The sequence below is a fragment of the Brassica napus genome, chromosome C4, assembly GCF_020379485.1.
Source record: "Brassica napus cultivar Da-Ae chromosome C4, Da-Ae, whole genome shotgun sequence".
In the NCBI taxonomy this organism is placed as follows: Eukaryota; Viridiplantae; Streptophyta; class Magnoliopsida; order Brassicales; family Brassicaceae; genus Brassica; species Brassica napus.
Window position 1 is genome coordinate 15208718 of NC_063447.1, and position 18439 is coordinate 15227156.

Genomic DNA, 18439 nt, shown 5'->3' on the forward strand with positions numbered 1-18439 from the left:
CAATTTAGAAAATGACAAATTCATTATGAGCAAATAATGCCATATAATTTTTAAAAACATAGCTATTCTTAAATATTTTTTGAATAAATAAATATTTTTTAATTTAATCAACTGAAAATAATATCCGTACAATTGTGTGAGTCAAATTCTAGTTTTATTGATGCATGTTATATATTAGTGATGTATGTTTTACATAACATTTTAATGATGCACGTTTTTTAAAATCTCCATTATTTAAATTATGCACGTAAGGATAACTCATGAGTTTTTTTTGTTGATTAAATAACATTATGTCCAAATTTATTTACGGATATTTCATTAAGGTAACTGAAAAAGACAAACAATAAAATAGGATGTTTAAATTCATTTAAGCATATTTCATTGATGTAACTGAAAAGACAAGTAATAAATTATGCATTTTTATTCGTTTTAGGATATTTCATAAATGCAACTGAAAAAGACAAAGAAAAAAATAGGGAGTTTAATTAATGAAGTAAAAATATTTTCAAATTGATACTTCTCTTTTAATAATATAGATTAGTAGTGATCGAGTTAATTTAAGTATGGGTCCCATAAATTGTGTTGCTATAATAAAGTTTAGTTATAATATTTGGTTAGTTATAATAGGCTATTTTAAAAACGAAAGGGTGGAACAACTTTTTTAAGTAGATTTTTTAAGACTTTTTCCCTTTTAATAGTATAGATGTAAGGTTTTTTTTTTTCATTTTTATTGTTACAAAGTTTGTATTGTCTTTTTAGTTCAAACTTGAATAAGATTTACGGCCATGTCTGGCTTGTTGAAGTACATTTTGTTTATGAATAAATAAGGTATACAGGTGGAATATTGTCAAAAGCACCGGTGGTCTAGTGGTAGAATAGTATCCTGCCACGGTACAGACCTGGGTTCGATTATCGACTGGTGCAGAAAGGGCTGTGATGATATTTGGTTATAGCGATGGTTGGGTCCACCGCATTCTTCTGTGATCATTTGGATGAGATTAGCCGCACCCTGAGCTCTTGATTTTTTTGTTTAAGCTTTTTTGATTTATATAAACTCTAGACTCTAGTCATATTGTTAGTCTCATGTTATAACTGTACTGAACACATTTCTCTATTTTACAATTTCCAGTAACACATCTATCTACCGCATTAAAAAATATAGCTTCTGTTAATTTAATTCGAGTCCAACAAATATGTGTACAACTAGGATAAGACATGCGCCTTGCGCAGAGTGAGTTTATTTGTATATATTATCGATAGTTTCTTTTATATATTTGATCATTTTATTTATATATAGAAAATATTTTTTGTTGTTATTATATAATTTCTTTCCGATGGATCATTTGGATGAGATTAGCCGCACCCTGAGCTCTTGATTTTTTTGTTTAAGCTTTTTTGATTTATATAAACTCTAGACTCTAGTCATATTGTTAGTCTCATGTTATAACTGTACTGAACACATTTCTCTATTTTACAATTTCCAGTAACACATCTATCTACCGCATTAAAAAATATAGCTTCTGTTAATTTAATTCGAGTCCAACAAATATGTGTACAACTAGGATAAGACATGCGCCTTGCGCAGAGTGAGTTTATTTGTATATATTATCGATAGTTTCTTTTATATATTTGATCATTTTATTTATATATAGAAAATATTTTTTGTTGTTATTATATAATTTCTTTCCGATGGATCAGATCAATTTTTATTAAAAATAATGGAACAAAACTATAATTAATACATCATGGGTTGATCGGATTGGACATTAAACAAATTATGACATAAAAACCTTATTTTTTCTATCGAACACATTCTTTTAAAAAATGAACAGTATTTTTTCACAGTTGAATTATTTTGACTTTTATCTTCCATATGATTTTGAAAGCTTTCAAATCAACCATCGAATTGATACATGTCATTTTAATGTTTTTAGTTGTATATTTAAGGAAAACTTACATTTTTGTAATTTAAAGTCGTTTTAAAAAATTCAAAATATAACATATAAGAAAAAAATCTAACATATAAGAAAAATATAACATATAAGGTGTCCTCATTTTTGTATTTTAAAGTCGTTTTAAAAAAAAAATATATAACATATAAGGTTTCCTCATTTTTGTAATTTAAAGTCATTTTAAAAAATTCAAAATATAACATATAAGAAAAAATCAAAATTTTTTATTATATGGTTAATGTGATTGTTTATTTTTTTAATAATATAAAATTAAACAAAAATGAAGAAGGATGCAAAAATTGTTATCAAATCTTTATTATTCATAATCATTAATTGTCATATATATGTAAATCATATTAGGTAATTCTGTAGCTTTTATTTAAGGAAAGAATACACACTTCTTATATTTTAGGTTAATATAATGTTCTCTAGTGGACATTAAACAAATTATGACATAAAAACCTTATTTTTTCCATCGAACACATTCTTGAAAAAAGTGAACAGTATTGTTTCAACAGTTAAATTATTTTGACTTTTATATTCCTTATGGTTTTGAAAGCTTTCAAATCAACCATCGAATTGATACATGTCATTTTAATGTTTTTAGTTGTATATTTAAAGAAAACTTACATTTTTGTAATTTAAAGTCGTTTTAAAAAAATTCAAAATATAACCTATAAGAAAATTCTAACATATAAGAAAAATATAACATATAAGGTGTCCTCATTTTTGTATTTTAAAGTCGTTTTAAAAAAATATATATATATAACATATAAAGTTTCCTTATTTTGTAATTTAAAGTAATTTTAAGAAATACAAAATATAACATATAAGAAAAAATCTATTTTTTTTATTATATGGTTAATGTGATTGTTTAATTTTTTTTTAATAATATAAATTTAAACAAAAATGAAGAAGGATGCAAAAATTGTTATCAAATCTTTATTATTCATAATGATTAATTGTCATATATATGTAAATCATATTAGGTAATTCCGTAGCTTTTATTTAAGGAAATAATACACACTTCCTATATTTTAGGTTAATATAATGTTTTCTACTGTTATATAATTATGGAATAATGTGACACCATTAGATTAAACTATACTTTATATTAGATGCTCTCGAATTCTTTGAAATGAAATTTAGAAGACATTTAGAGTGCCACCTAGGATTTGGGGTTTTTTTTAATTAATACAAAATTAAGGTTCTAATTTTTCAAATGCTTCTCAATTAATATATAGGGGATTAACAATCTCACAAGTCCCTTTTTAACACCCTTGGTTCATATTTGGTAACACACTACTCCAATTATTCCTCGTATGTTTCATGTTTGGAGACCACTTTCAGTGTTCATCTAGAATATCCGGGAATCTGTTTTCTCTGGCTCATTTCGAGGCTGCTTATTTTAAGTACACTGAAAAATCATTTCATGCGTCTAAGTTGGAGGAATTTGTCAGGTTTCATCATGATTGTATTTGTGTAGAGACAGTTGGAATATAACGTGTCAGGGAATTAAGGAAACCTTTTGCTTTCGTACTGATGAACCTCTCTGCTTTTAGTTCTTCATTTCCATGGGAGACTCCAGCCATGGTAACAGTTTTACTGCATCATCTTGTGTCATATAATAATGCATAATCTCTTGCTGTATTTGAGCCTACAGAAACCACTTTGACAAAGCTGGCATCTTTATCACATTCTGTTCACTTCATGTAGCAATATGGTATTAAGTTCCTTTGAGCACAAGCCTTTTGATCCAAGAGGTGTGACGGTATTCAGTATATTAAATGGAATACTATCCATTGGTATAGCTTTTTGTTTGCCTTCCAGCCGTTGATATCATGTTTCTTAGCCTCGTTGTATTAAACATATCAGATGACAAAACTAGCAATCATCATCCTCTGTACTTGGAGACCATATCTTCATAAAGAGATTCAGGTTAGCACATCACTGATATTTACCCAACTAGTACATTTGTTTTTTCTCTTTTTTGCTATTTCTCATGTATTATGGTTTGGTTTAGAAATGACTTGTGGCTTCACATTTAACTAATAAGTACATCTGCCAATACTTTATTTCGGTTTTACAATTGAATGGTTAACCTAATTCGTGAGACTTTCCCCTTTCTTATATATCCTGTTTTCCATTTTTCATCCTTATATTTACCTCGGCATAGTTTCATTGTTCCATTAGTTCATCAAACGATTTTTCTGCTCAAAATGTTGCTCAATGTGTTGGCCTCAGACCTCAGTCTTATCACTGGTAAGTTGTGATATCCCAAAAATTTTATCCTATGCTTATATGTGTAGTTGTATTATAGCTAGTGGATCGGCTATATAGAGTAGTCCATGGTTGTTCTCTTAACAAATCTATTTGTAAATGTTTAGTTGATTATTCATCAAAGCACCAGTGGTCTAGTGGTAGAATAGTACCCTGCCACGGTACAGTCCCGGGTTCGATTCCCGGCTGGTGCATTTAGAGCTGTGATGATAATAGGCTTTGGCGATGGTTGGGTCCATCGCATTCTTCTGATCTATATGGGAAGAGATTTGCCGCACCCTGAGCTCTTTTTCCTTTGTTTTCTTTTTTCGACTATGTTTTTCACTTCATCTTTGAACTCTTAACAATTTCACTGCACTATCTTCTTTTTTCCTTCTTAACGTTGCCATATAACTACCTTCACTGTCTTCTGATTAGATTAAATATTTAAACACCGATATAACAATTTCCCTCTGATGTCAAAAAAATATATAACAACACTCAGATTGGGTCTATTTTTTACAAACAACACATGTGTACAAGATTGTCAAACATAAAATACTCTTCTTTGTGGCAGTAATTTCCTTTACACAAAAGCTTTGCATCTTTCATTCTTTTTTCTACACATAATTTCTTCGGCTTTCCAACCATCAGTGAGAATCACATGCATATGATGGACCATAACGTATCCCGGATATCATAATGTTTTGCGTTTTCAGTTCCAGAGCACCCAGTTCTGACCGGACTGGTTTGCACAATATTGTGCTTAATCTTATGAAAGCATCCAACTTCACTGTCATGATTCAAACAACAATAGGTCCCTATCAGAACACAGCTTGGTCGTGGTACATGATGTCTTATGCTTTGCTGGGTGGCCAATACCGGAACACAGATCCTCCCGCAATGTTCATGCTTTGATCTCATTTTAAATTTTGTTACATTTGCAAAACCAAATTCAAAGCGTTGTTTATTAATTATATTATCGATCGTTTCTATTAAGCGGTCGTGCCAAACCAGCTACTCTTCTCATTGAGCTACCTTTTCTCTCGCTTCTTTCCTCATCTACCATTAAATTTGTCAATCTCATCTAAGTGTTATGCTTATTCTTCCCCTTCTGCTAACACTGTACGATTTATTCATGTTTCAATTTAATATAATAAAATGTCTCAGTTTTCTTTCTATTTTATCTAGCTTATTAATTAGACAAATATATAAAGAAAAGTCACCAGAATGTATCAAAGAGCAAACGAAAACATTTGTAGCATTGAAAGAAAACCGAGAGTCTTACAATTAATAATCGTCAAACTCAGCATTTGTTTTCTTTTTTCGACTATGTTTTTCACTTCATCTTTGAACTCTTAACAATTTCACTGCACTATCTTCTTTTTTCCTTCTTAACGTTGCCATATAACTACCTTCACTGTCTTCTGATTAGATTAAATATTTAAACACCGATATAACAATTTCCCTCTGATGTCAAAAAAATATATAACAACACTCAGATTGGGTCTATTTTTTACAAACAACACATGTGTACAAGATTGTCAAACATAAAATACTCTTCTTTGTGGCAGTAATTTCCTTTACACAAAAGCTTTGCATCTTTCATTCTTTTTTCTACACATAATTTCTTCGGCTTTCCAACCATCAGTGAGAATCACATGCATATGATGGACCATAACGTATCCCGGATATCATAATGTTTTGCGTTTTCAGTTCCAGAGCACCCAGTTCTGACCGGACTGGTTTGCACAATATTGTGCTTAATCTTATGAAAGCATCCAACTTCACTGTCATGATTCAAACAACAATAGGTCCCTATCAGAACACAGCTTGGTCGTGGTACATGATGTCTTATGCTTTGCTGGGTGGCCAATACCGGAACACAGATCCTCCCGCAATGTTCATGCTTTGATCTCATTTTAAATTTTGTTACATTTGCAAAACCAAATTCAAAGCGTTGTTTATTAATTATATTATCGATCGTTTCTATTAAGCGGTCGTGCCAAACCAGCTACTCTTCTCATTGAGCTACCTTTTCTCTCGCTTCTTTCCTCATCTACCATTAAATTTGTCAATCTCATCTAAGTGTTATGCTTATTCTTCCCCTTCTGCTAACACTGTACGATTTATTCATGTTTCAATTTAATATAATAAAATGTCTCAGTTTTCTTTCTATTTTATCTAGCTTATTAATTAGACAAATATATAAAGAAAAGTCACCAGAATGTATCAAAGAGCAAACGAAAACATTTGTAGCATTGAAAGAAAACCGAGAGTCTTACAATTAATAATCGTCAAACTCAGCATTTAACCATTCTTAGAACACACACCAAACAAGACTCACAGGATGGATAAAAATCAGGCATCTTCAGTGGGAAACTGCATCTCCACATCCGCGACAGTCTTCTTTGCATCTTCAACTTCTGGACCTGTTGTCTCTTCCAATCCCGCCTGCCAAATTTTCAGCTTTTTTTGTAAGAGACAAAACACACACAAGAGCAGGAATCCCACAGTTCCCTCTATTGTTTGTCTTTCAAAAAGAAGAGACTAAGATGCTTTGTTGTTGAAGGGAATTAATAATCGGATCACAAAAAGCTGTAGTTTGAAGATAAACAAACTACTCTCTAGTTTTTTTAAAAAACATAAGACTTATAATAATAATAAGCAGTTATAGAGATGGGGGAAAGTGTAAGTAATATCACCAAAGTGGACTTGAGGTCAGCTAAAGCAGACTCGAGACGTTTGTGGCAATCAGGAATCATCATCCTTGACTCCCCCAACACATTCTCCTACATCAACCAACCACATAGATAATCAGATAACGGATCTATGAAGCACAAGGAAGCTACATAGACTTAGAGCACAACACAGACAATGATCACCTGCTGTTTGAGGTCGTAAGGGTCAGCACCTTTGTCCTTCATGTCAGCAGTCTTGGCAGCTTCCCTCTCGACTTCTTTCTCATAGGAGTGAAGCTCTTTCACGATCCTTTTGCAAGTTGATGTTTTTATCTTCAGATTCCTAATCGCTTCCATTGTTTCCTGGGCCCAAGTTCGGAGTCAGTACACAGACAGATCAACCCCCGCAATATTATATTAATTAGGGTTTCTAAGATTACAACAGATCGGGAACAAGTTTTGATTTTTATGGATCTAACATTTGAAATGGTCGGAGATGATCAAAAACCAGTATAATAGAGAGTAGAAACCGAACCTGCGGATAGATCGAAGACAAGACGAGAGCACGCCGCGCTGAGCGAAGAATCCAGAAACAAACTAATGGACTGCAAATTTTAAGTAGAGTAAATTATATTACTCTAAATTTTCAATTACTCTGATTTCTACTTAAAAAAAATAAAAACTTACCTACGGTATTGTTTTCTCGTATTTCTACTCTTCTTAATATAGAGGAAAAATACATGTATACTACTACTACACCTTTACTCTAATTTTTATTAATATAGTATTATTTTTTTCGGTTTAAAATAATATTTTTATGTTTTTTTTATTTTTTATTTTATTTTTTTCCTACCATTTTAGACATTATCTATTTGCTTTATTATATTGGTATATTATCAGTCAAATCTGTAGAATGTATTTTCAATATAGTATTTTAGAACGTTTTGAAATATCTGCTAATATTAAACAATTTTAAATGATTTTGGATGAATAAAATAATAATTTTGGTTAAAGGTTTTCAAACCTCATATGAAACTATTTTGTGATTTGATTTTTCACATTTTTAGCTTGAATTTTAATAGTTGGAGTAGTTTTACATTGCACAAATTTGTGGTTGTTGTTAAAAAACAAAAATTTATGTAAATGTGATTTGTTTCTGATGGGTGGTGTAGTTTACTGGTTTTCGTGTGTAATACCATTGTTTTTTGAAGGCTAACACCATTGTTTCACTGTCTAATTTCCATAACTTTTTTATCTTTTTATATAAGTTCACACAGAATTGGCAGTCTATGAAATCCAAATTCACTCAATGATAAAGTAAGAAATATTTAATTCGTCAAAATATGTTGGCTTGTAACTCAAAACCAATTGAAAACGAATATAGATTATCAAATACTTCTTACATATTATTTTAGTTCTCAATCTTATATCAATGTTTTAATACTTGATGCTCTTTTCTTTTTTGAAACACTTACTTGATGCTCTTTAATCGAGAAAGTTCATTCAGAAATCATACTCTATTCACATGTCTTCGCTGAAGTTTCATAAGCCGAACAGAGGTAGGAGATGGGAACAGTGGTCCTCTTTCTCTTCTTCCTTCTTCAAAAAGATGAGAAGAAAGCAAAACTTTAAAGATTAAATCACATCTCTGTTTCTTGATTCTTTGGTTAAATCTCAGTTTATGTGTCAGTGGTCCTCTTTATCTCCAGCGATCATGCACTCTCGTATGTTTATTCCGGACTTTTTTTGACACAATGTTTATTCCGGACTTGTTGAGTTTCAAACTGTTCATGTCTCTTCCATGTTGTATTTACCGCCAATTTCAACTTTGTAATTTCAAAATATTCAAAGGATAATGGCGCAATCCATCACCAAGTTCTAAGAAATAACGCTAACAAATCTTGAAGCAGTAGTTTAACTCTGGTAGTGATTGGCGACCACTTAAGTGCGGATTTTAGTGCGGAATTGTAAAAAACGCTTTTGTTACACCAATCATGTATTTATTGTTTTCATCTGGCGTTTTTGTAAAAGATTACAGAAAACCGCGCACGGGTTTCGATACCTCACAAAAGATTACGCGAATGTGAAATCCGCTCAAGCATACAAAAAGGTGTGGTTTTCTTAAAAACGCACATACAGTATTTGTATAATGTGTATTTTAACAATAAAAAGTAAAAATGATAGTATAATAATCTGCAGGATAGTTTAGACATTGAAGACAAACATAAGAACTTTCAAAGACACGTGGTCCATTTTTTGTAATTATGCATTGTATCATATGCTTATTTATAAAATAGAGAGCACGTAATAATATTTGTGTTTTCAACGGTAGTTATTGATGAGGCTTTGTACGTCTTTATAAATGTGTGGAACATATTAAATGTTTAAAATTTTGTAGGTAAGTACCAAATTTAAAATATTTAAATATATAGCAAAACATACCGTACGTTAATTCTGTTACAAACAAAAAACAAAAAACAATTTGATTAAACAATCATACAATTTAGTAACGGTTTCTTAAATATTTCTTACCCAAAATACTAACCAGAATAAGAATCAAATAAATACTAACATTTTTACCAAAAAATAAAATAAATACTAAGATCACTCTTTTTAGTAAACAACCATATATTACTTTTACTTTTTCTAATTAATTTTAACATTTTGATTTGATTTTAGATTTTCAGATTTAGAGAAATATGAACAGTTTGAGTTTTTATAAGTTTCAGTCCAATAAAAATAAATAATATGTATATGTATATTTGAATTTTTATTTCGAGTTTTTTTAATATTTTAATTTTAAAATAAAATAATATTATGATATCAGTAAACAAAAATTTAACTTATAATTCTTTTAATATATTAATTTTATATTACTTTTCTTTTATCAAAACCGCACTACTTTTTCTATCAAAACCGCACTACTCCTTTTTATCAAAACCGCACTTATCCCGCAAACCGCACGGACCGCACTTGTACCGTACCGCACTTTAATTCCGCACCGCTTTTATTACCAAATCCGCTGTCACCATTCGGACCCTCTGTTTATAAGTCATAGAAAAGACAAGAATATGGTAAGTGGTCAATTATGTCTCAAGTCTTATCAGTACTTGCACGCCCTTATAGTGATCGATCATTTTTGAATTAAAAAACGACAAGATGATAACTACTTTTATTATTTGGTTACATTGCTTAAAAGAAAAATAAATAAAAGAAAAGAAAAAAACATAAAACTACAACTTCACAAGACAGAAAGATACTAATATTCATGTTACCGGAGGTTAATTAATTATTGACATTACATTAAGAGGGGTTTTTTTTTTACTTGGTTTTTGTAAGTTGACGCCAGATTTGCTCAAAAACCTGGATGATAAGATCATGATACTCCTTTGGATTCAAGGAAAGGTAACAAGCAAGAAGATCCTCCAAGTCTTTTGAAGCTCTGATGTTGTTCTCTTCTATCATCTCCACCATTGATTCTCTGAAGTCTTTCTTTGGATCAACCGAACTCTTCATCACTGCAAAACTCTCAAGAAAAGCTTGTTTGTTCTCTGATCTAGACGTGCTTCTACGCGTACCTGAGAGTTGAATTCTAGGTGAATTTACTCTTCTGAGGTTTATCCCTGAAGGTGATTTTCTTCCACTAGAGACTTGCTTTTGGTATTTCTTCTCTGTTATGCATTCATCATCTTCATCTTCTTCTTTCTCTTTATTAATCTTCACAGAAAGATGGGGTTTTAGCGGTTTCTTGGTTGAGTTTCTTGCAGGACAAGCTTTCTCTGTGAAAGCTTTATTGTTTGCTTTGATCTTAAAGTTGGAATGATCAACGAATTCATCTTCCTCCTCTTTGTAGAAACTATACACAAAATACTTAGGGGACCTTTCAAGAGCTGGAAACGTGTAGTGAGACGAATCTTGACCATTGATCTTGCTCTTGTCAAAACCAGCAGATGCAAAAGGAGGAGTGTTTGGTTTAAGAGATGGCTTGTAAAATGTCTTTCTTTTACTCATCCTTTTTCTGTGAGTAGAGTTTCTTGGTAAGTTGTGGTGAGGACTGTTAGCTACTAAGCTGTTGGAGAAATGAGAGGCTGAAGAGTTATGAGGAAAAGAATCCGAGGAGAGTTTCTTCTTGTTACAAGTGTTTGAGGAAGAATAAGAAGGTTTGTTTTTGGGTTTAGACTGTTTAGTCATGTCTTTGAGCTTGTGAAACCATGCATTTGGGATCATATCTGAAAATTTGAACTTGTGATTCCCCATCTCATCTCTTACTCTTCAAAATATTTTCTGAACTTCTCTTATATAATGAAACTTTGTTTTGTTTCCCTAGATAAAGAAAAGCAGAAGAAGCAGAATCTCTATGTGACAGATAAAGAAGCTAAGATTGGAATGCATGTAGTGAGAGAAGAATAGGGGCCCAATTTTAGAAAAAGCTTAAAGAATGACACATGTTTTGTATCATTATCACCAGCATCAGCGTGAACTACTTGAGACATCACATTTACACACGATTTAGTTCATTTGAGGATTATTTAAATAGTTTCGGTGCGGAATATGGTGGATAATTGATTCAGGGGATTTTAAACTGAATGACTAAGAATATAAAAGATTAATTAATATATTTGCTGTAATCACATTCAACTTAATTAATTTCTTAAAACATTAATTACAAAAAAACTAAAAAGAAATAGATGAACAAAGTTATTAATTATTATAGTATATAAATTTTCTTAAATTAGAAATTGTAGTGCAACGAAAATCACATACAATAAATGAAAAAGCTAAAAAGTCTATGAAACCAAACGTTACCAAGCAGATTTTTTAAATAATTTGTAACAAAATCAGTTTCAAGTAATCCACTAAAAAGTATATTAAAAAAAAGTTATTATGACCAAATGGCAAGTCAAAAATAAGCTTTTGGACTAAAACGTTCACACCATTTGCAGCCTTTATCTTGGCCAAATGGATAAATGAAAATTTATAATATAAACAAAAAAAAAATCCAACATTTAGCTGAAAAACTTTCACATATGTAAATTAAATTATCTTGGCTAGTACACATAATAATGAAATTATATATTTTCCTTTGGATGCTTCTTTGAATTTGGTAAAGTCTGAACCCATATCTTATGTTTTAGCTACAAATAATTTTATATGGTTATGTTAAGGTGATACAGGTATGCAAATGATGAGAATAGGATAATCGAATTTTCTATAATTATATTAAGGTGATACAGGTATGCAAATGATGAGATTAGGATAATCAATATTTTCCATTTTATTTGAATATTTGAATAAATAGGAGCAGCTTTTGAGTCGTAATGATGATTTTGGGGAACATTTGGTCCAATATGTCCACTATCGCCGAACACTTTGAGACCATTCTACATGGGCGTTAAAGTTACAATCAACACAATCGTAGAGCGCAGCATTACAGGGTCTAGCACAAACGTACTATACAGGCTTGAATGAACTGTTAGTCTGTCATACATCCAAAAGCTGTAGAATTTTGTGAATGTGAGACTTGATCTTCCTAGACACATTCACTGAATTTGATGCAATCAAAATGGAAGCTGATTTTGCAATCAAAACAGGTATACTTGTGCTATCCAATATCCATCTTGCAGGTAATTGTGCACTCTTCTCCACTTATAACTTTAATTTCAAGCATGTGATTTGAATGAACCGGATGATATAAAACCATTTCCAATTCACTTCTATTTTTTCAAAGAAATGTAGACAAATCTGTTGGAAATGGTCTAGGTCGTCTCCAAACTGAAGATGATATATCTCACCACAAGTCATACATGACAAAGCTCTACTGCACATCTTCTCAAAGCAAATAGCACAACCAGTCAGATATGACACCGATACAAGAACTTGAACCATCTTATGTTTTTGAATTGATGCAATATCATTCCAATCTCCGATGACTTTTTCGGCTAACAAACTACTATATGAAAACAGATTAGGCAGGAGTGTCAAAGGGTGTTTCCACTGAAGAAGCCTGTTTTTATTATGGTTAGCCAGTTCTTCACAGAATTGACGTGTGGAAGCAGCTGGTTGTGCATTTTCGGAGGATACCAAGTATTCTCCTATCACATATCATACAATATGCCCACTTGTCAAGCTTACTCATATCATATGGATCGGTCTAATCACATGAATATGGACCACAAAAACAATAACCTCCAACATATAGCTGGAAAAATTAGGGAACGCTAGGCCTAAAAGAAGGAAAGCATTTATACTTTCTTTGACTAGTGTATCGACTCCGGTTTAAAGCCACACCATAAGTTTGGTTTCCATAACATTAGTAATTTAGTATGGATATAAAACCTCCAAGGTCCATGAAACTAGAGGATGATTCATTTTAATTTTTTAAATGTTGATTTTATTTTTCATTAGACGTGGGACCGTGTTCAACAAACGCTGCTGCATTGACCCACCAAACAATAAACAACCTTTTCAATATTCATTAAACAAAAGTCATCATCTTGGACTCTGTTCATAACTCATAAGCAAGAGCCACCAAACACTCACCGTTCCTAAACTTCATGGGACTCCACCACCATCATTGATTTATGACTCTCACATCCAAAGACGTGAACTCCACGCAACACAAGCCAATCTTTCTAAGTTTATACACACCAAACAAAACAAAACAAAACAAAAAGCGTAAAGAGGATCATTACACCACAGCAACAACAACAACAACAACAAAAAGCTTCAAGACAATGAGAGTTAAAGCAACATTGATTAACTTCAAATCAAAGCTTTCCAAATCATGCAACAGATTTGTCTCTCTCTTCCGCTTCAGAGTTAAAAGATCTCTCTTTATCAGACCTCTTCGTCGTGCTCGTCATGGCAATGTCAAACCTAGACATCATCATCATCATCCCAAGAAGCCAATCTCTTCTTCTTCTTCCTCTTTGCTGTCTTGTCTCTGTTTTCTCAGCACAAACAAAGACCAGAACATGAGACAAACCAAACCTAGAAGTTCCTCTTGTAAGACAATTTATCAGTTCAGTTTTGGATAAAAAAAATGGGACACTATTATAAGCATTTTGATCTGTTTTTTTGTTCCTTTCAGTTCTGATTGCAGTTAGTGTGAAGGATGATGATTCTTTAAAGTTAATACATTCGCCTCTTACACCAGCAGCAGCCAAGAAGCTGTTCACTTCACCCATCACAACGCCTGTTTATGCAAAACAGACCAAGAAATCACTGGGCACAAGAGAAACATTCGAAGACAATGCAGTGGAAGACGCTTGCAGAAGCTTTGAAAACTATCTGATTCAACTGATTGTTGAAGAAGGGAAAATGGATGACTTGATGGACATAGAGGAGCTCCTCTCCTGTTGGAAGAATCTTAAGAGCCCTGTCTTCATTGAACTAGTCTCCAGATTCTATGGAGAGCTCTGCAGAGACCTGTTTTCAGGTGAATGAACTCATCCAAAGAGCTTTTTTATCTTACTTTGTCAATCATTGAACACACCATTTTAAAGTTTCCAAGTGCAAAGTGAAACTTAAATGTGTGAAGACTATCAAGATTGTAATTTTATGAGTCTTACATAACAAAGAAACTTGGATTTATCTCAATTGACGCAGATATTCATTTTATGGTTCATATATTGGTCGTGTGAATGAGTAGATTACAATCCTTTAGACTTGTACGTATACTCCTAACAAAATCTGATGTTCTTTTTCTTTATGTAACTTTGTATACATTCAAGGTTTGTGCCAATAACAAATCTAGACTTTTAGTGGTACACCGAGATTTAAGCCACTTCTAGAATCAACAAACTGAATCTTGAATGTGAAACATAGTTACAAAAGCAAATGATATCCTTACCTACAAAACTTGCAAACCAATGCATAGATTTTTACCTGACACATCTTAAACAATTGAATCTGCATAGCTGTTATTTTCACCCTTCTCCTTGAGAAAGATAAACATGAGATTTAAACACTGAATCTCCAACCTTAAACCCCGGCATTGTGATAAACTCAACTCTCAAATCCTCTTGTCCTTCTTCTTCTCTTCCATCATCACCCACTACAGACTCCATGTAGGCACCTGAGAATCTGGTTCCTCTTCTGACCACAAAGATCTTTGCTTTTAAATCCAAAGAAGCTGCAAACGATCCAAGAACCCATACCCACTTGGCCATTTTCGCAAAGATTCGATAAAACACCGTTCTCGGATGCTTACCGAGCAGAACTAGTCCCCTCATATCCAAATTCCCAAAGAAGGATGCTTCCATCGACGGATGAACAACTAAGAGGTACTTCTGACCGCAGAATCTTGCAAACGCCGAATCTGGAAACGCTGCTAACGCGTCCAACGGATCGTCTAAAGTCATTAGCTCAGTCACATCGTAAGGATTAAGCTTCATGCCGTGGAACATTCTCCGAACGATGTATGACTCAAAAGCAAACTTCTTATCTGAGTTCTTAGCGTACGTTACATTAGGAACGATGGATTCAACTGCTTTCTCAAGATTCCAATCCGTAGCTTTCATGAGAGTGATCAACGGCTTTGCAAAGTCGTGTATCGACTTAGAAGCAGCTCTAAACACGAACTCAAAGGAGGAGACGCTCTCGAGTTTGTTATTCTCTGCGACCAAACAGTTTAGTGTCTCCTTCAGAGAGAGAACCTCACTCTCCTTTGCTTTCGTCTGCGTCTTGAGTTCCCACAAATGCTTCTCGTTCACTTCCACTTCGTCTCTCAACCGGTTCAAACAAGAAGCAGCGTCAAGCTCGGTCTTGGCTTGGAGCTGCTTCGTTTTGAGGTAGAGGCGTTTGAATCTTCGTAGGGTCTCGAGGTGAGACACGACGAGGTTGTCTGCTTCTATGATCTTGTCTGGATCGTAAGGCAAGTGAGCTCGTTGGAACTCGAGATACGCGAGCTTAAGAGCTGAAACAGCGTCGAACAGCTTCGAAACCTCAGCATCGTTCCAACGGAAACTTGGAATCTTCTTTCTCGAGGGTTTGCAAGTGATATCTTCGAAGACTTCTTCTACTACTTCATCAGAAGGAGTGTTCGGATTCGGTTTTTGGTCAGGGAACACACCAACGGATCTGAATTTGCAGACTTTAGCGAACTTGGAGATGATGTCTGAAAGGTTCGATGTTTTAACGACAGCATTCTCCATTTGATGGAACAGAAAAGCCCTAAACCAAAAAAAAAAATTTGAAAATTTCAAACTTATATTAGTTAAAGTCATAGCAAAGACTTAAACAAAGATGCAAACGAACAGAGTTACAGAGACCGAAACTCAAGCAAGAAACAGCACAAGTTTAAACACAGAAGAGACTGTAGAAGAGAAAGACACCATTTAAAATCGATAGGACAAGGCAAGAACATAAAAGGATTGAAGAAAGGAAGATCCACCTGTTTGTGTGTGTTTTGTACACTAGTAGCAGCCAAAGCACAAGTTCGAGCGTTTTGTTGCTTCTTCCTCTCTTCTCTCTCTGCTTCACATGAAATGCTTGATGTGTTGTTTAACCTTGGAGTGAGGTTTATATTATCTATCTATATTCTTCTTTTTTAGATCTTGCTCGAAGACGAAGATAAACAAGATTTTAAAAATAAACAAATTATATATACAGCCTCGTTAATGGTGATGATTCTGGGAATCCTAAACCATAAATCGACTATAATTGGCGTTTAGTTCTCTTTGATTTTCACCTGTTTTCAAAACAATTATTTATTTTTTTATTATATATTTTTGAATAAATCTGGGAATCCAAGAGAAAAACCTCAGGAATCTCAACAGACACCGTCGCGGAGAAACAAAAACCTTTGTCTCCCTCTATCTTTATATTAAAAAAATAAATCATAACTAGATTAAATAATTAATTTGTTCAACTGTGTAAATCTTATACTACTATAAACTTGTTCATGCTTCTTCAAGTGTTTGGACTTTTGAGGGAAAGAGAAAGGCAAAGTTCCAAAAGAGGTTAAAAGCTGATTTGCACACGAGTTTTCTATCTCCCTCTTCTGTCATCTTTGTCTCTGAAACTGAAAACAAATTGCCTCTCCCAAGAAAAACGTTAGGACATGTACTAGTTACTGGGCCTCGTTTAAGGGCCCATTTGTTTTTTAGTTGTTGGGTTAAATTCAACCCTTTCTGAAAATACCATAACACCAACACGTGACTGAAATGCCTTAGGCATGATCTCATCGGGAGTAGGCATGAGAAGCATCGAATATCCGAGGAATTTTAAAATATCCGGATCCGGATCTTTATCCGGCGGATCCATAATTTTACTATCCTTATCCGGATTCGGAGTTCGCGGATATCCGGGTGTCGGATATCATTCTAAAAATTATAATATCATGCGGATATCCGGATCCGGATTTGGATTTTAAAATAAAATAAAAAATATTAATATGTATAAAATATTAACAATAATTTAAAAATAAAAAAAATATAATGTTTTTAATTATTTCTATGTATAATATTACAAAATTTACATAAAATTTATATATACTATTATAAAAATGAAAATATATTAAATAAAATTAGTTTTTATATATAAATATTACTATTTTGAAATAATTATTAATAATTACGGATCCGGATATCCGAACTAATAAATCAAGATATCTGGATCCGGATTCGGCCTTGACGGATCCAACATTTTACTATCCGGATTTGGCCTCTCCGGATATCCTGATTTTCGGATCGGATCCGGATCGGATCTCGGATCGAATCCGGATCTCGGATAAAAATTCCAGGACTAGGGAGCGGTACTTCTACCATACAATCTCACTTCTTCTCTTCCTGCTTCTGATGGATCTTGTCAAAGGAAAGCGAGAGTTTTTTTTTTTTTTTTGAATAAATGCTAAATTTTATTCAATCAAAAACCTCTTTGTGTTACATTTACAATGCTTCATATGTAAGAAAAGATTTTTTATACATTTTTTTACTCTATTCTTCATTATGGCAAATGTAAATTTGTCGTGCAATCCCAACGTTTGTTTACAAAATAACTGAGACGAAGCTAACCCAAAAAAAAATCAAATAAAATTTTTAAATAGTGACAGTGGCATGCGGTTCAAATGTTTCTCTCCTCCGTGACAACCTACTCTCCTAGACCAGTTAACTTGGTGCCCTCTTGCTCGCTGGAGTCTTTGAAATGTTCTGCTGATTTAGTATTCTTCAAATATATTCAACCACTGAATCTTTCAAAGATGAATCAAACATGTTCAGAAAAGTTGTTTTTGTATATTAGTTTATTACTAGATTGCAATAAAAAAATATTGTCAAAGATATATATCATAAACATTGTTACTCTTTCCGAAAATAGCTTAATAAATAAATATATATATACAAAATTTTATACATACTTAAAACTAATCTCCAATTAATCTTCGACATTTAATCAATTCGCTAGATTCACACCGACCGTCCAACTCGCACGTAATGTAATTTCTAACATAGATAGATAGACTATTACCACTGGAAACCTATAATTAAATATGCTCGTATGGGTTTCTTAGAGCAGCCCAATTGGAAATCTATATACGGGTATCTAAAT

At 32.8% G+C, this 18439-nt stretch overlaps 4 protein-coding genes and 3 non-coding genes across 8 annotated transcripts; 4 read left to right on the forward strand and 3 right to left on the reverse strand.

The window, feature by feature from the left end:
• The first annotated feature begins 928 nt into the window (after positions 1 to 928).
• On the forward strand, positions 929 to 1017 carry LOC125586811. The gene has a single exon (XR_007323339.1). It is a non-coding gene; the product is annotated as a small nucleolar RNA snoR114 (small nucleolar RNA).
• Positions 1018 to 4355: 3338 nt separating this feature from the next.
• On the forward strand, positions 4356 to 4426 carry TRNAG-GCC. The gene has a single exon. It is a non-coding gene; the product is annotated as a tRNA-Gly (tRNA).
• A 4-nt stretch (positions 4427 to 4430) lies between these two features.
• Positions 4431 to 4519, forward strand: LOC125586809. Its single transcript, XR_007323337.1, has one exon. It is a non-coding gene; the product is annotated as a small nucleolar RNA snoR114 (small nucleolar RNA).
• Positions 4520 to 6448: 1929 nt separating this feature from the next.
• On the reverse strand, positions 6449 to 7497 carry LOC125585372 (tubulin-folding cofactor A-like). Its single transcript, XM_048754312.1, has 4 exons — positions 7428 to 7497; positions 7097 to 7255; positions 6917 to 7003; positions 6449 to 6665 (listed from the first exon to the last, which is right to left on the reverse strand). Exons 2-4 carry the CDS (start codon positions 7247 to 7249, stop codon positions 6573 to 6575), a joined length of 333 nt encoding a protein of 110 aa, XP_048610269.1. The 5' UTR covers positions 7250 to 7255; positions 7428 to 7497; the 3' UTR covers positions 6449 to 6572.
• Positions 7498 to 10042: 2545 nt separating this feature from the next.
• On the reverse strand, positions 10043 to 11213 carry LOC106451419 (transcription repressor OFP2). Its single transcript, XM_013893354.3, has one exon. The coding sequence runs from the start codon at positions 11147 to 11149 to the stop codon at positions 10214 to 10216; it is 936 nt and encodes a 311-aa protein (XP_013748808.2). The 5' UTR covers positions 11150 to 11213; the 3' UTR covers positions 10043 to 10213.
• A 2248-nt stretch (positions 11214 to 13461) lies between these two features.
• On the forward strand, positions 13462 to 14491 carry LOC125585373 (transcription repressor OFP17-like). Of its 2 annotated transcripts, none has more exons than XM_048754314.1 (2): positions 13462 to 13897; positions 13995 to 14491. In XM_048754314.1, the coding sequence occupies exons 1-2, from the start codon at positions 13474 to 13476 to the stop codon at positions 14336 to 14338; spliced, it is 768 nt and encodes a 255-aa protein (XP_048610271.1). In that variant the 5' UTR covers positions 13462 to 13473; the 3' UTR covers positions 14339 to 14491. The 2 variants fall into 2 exon arrangements, with proteins under 2 accessions (XP_048610271.1, XP_048610270.1); XM_048754313.1 differs by having other exon boundaries at positions 13470 to 13897; positions 13983 to 14491.
• Positions 14492 to 14592: 101 nt separating this feature from the next.
• On the reverse strand, positions 14593 to 16985 carry BNAA05G12050D (protein GRAVITROPIC IN THE LIGHT 1). Its single transcript, XM_013896969.3, has 2 exons — positions 16287 to 16985; positions 14593 to 16066 (listed from the first exon to the last, which is right to left on the reverse strand). Exon 2 carries the CDS (start codon positions 16045 to 16047, stop codon positions 14821 to 14823), a length of 1227 nt encoding a protein of 408 aa, XP_013752423.2. The 5' UTR covers positions 16048 to 16066; positions 16287 to 16985; the 3' UTR covers positions 14593 to 14820.
• Between the last annotated feature and the right edge of the window lie 1454 nt (positions 16986 to 18439).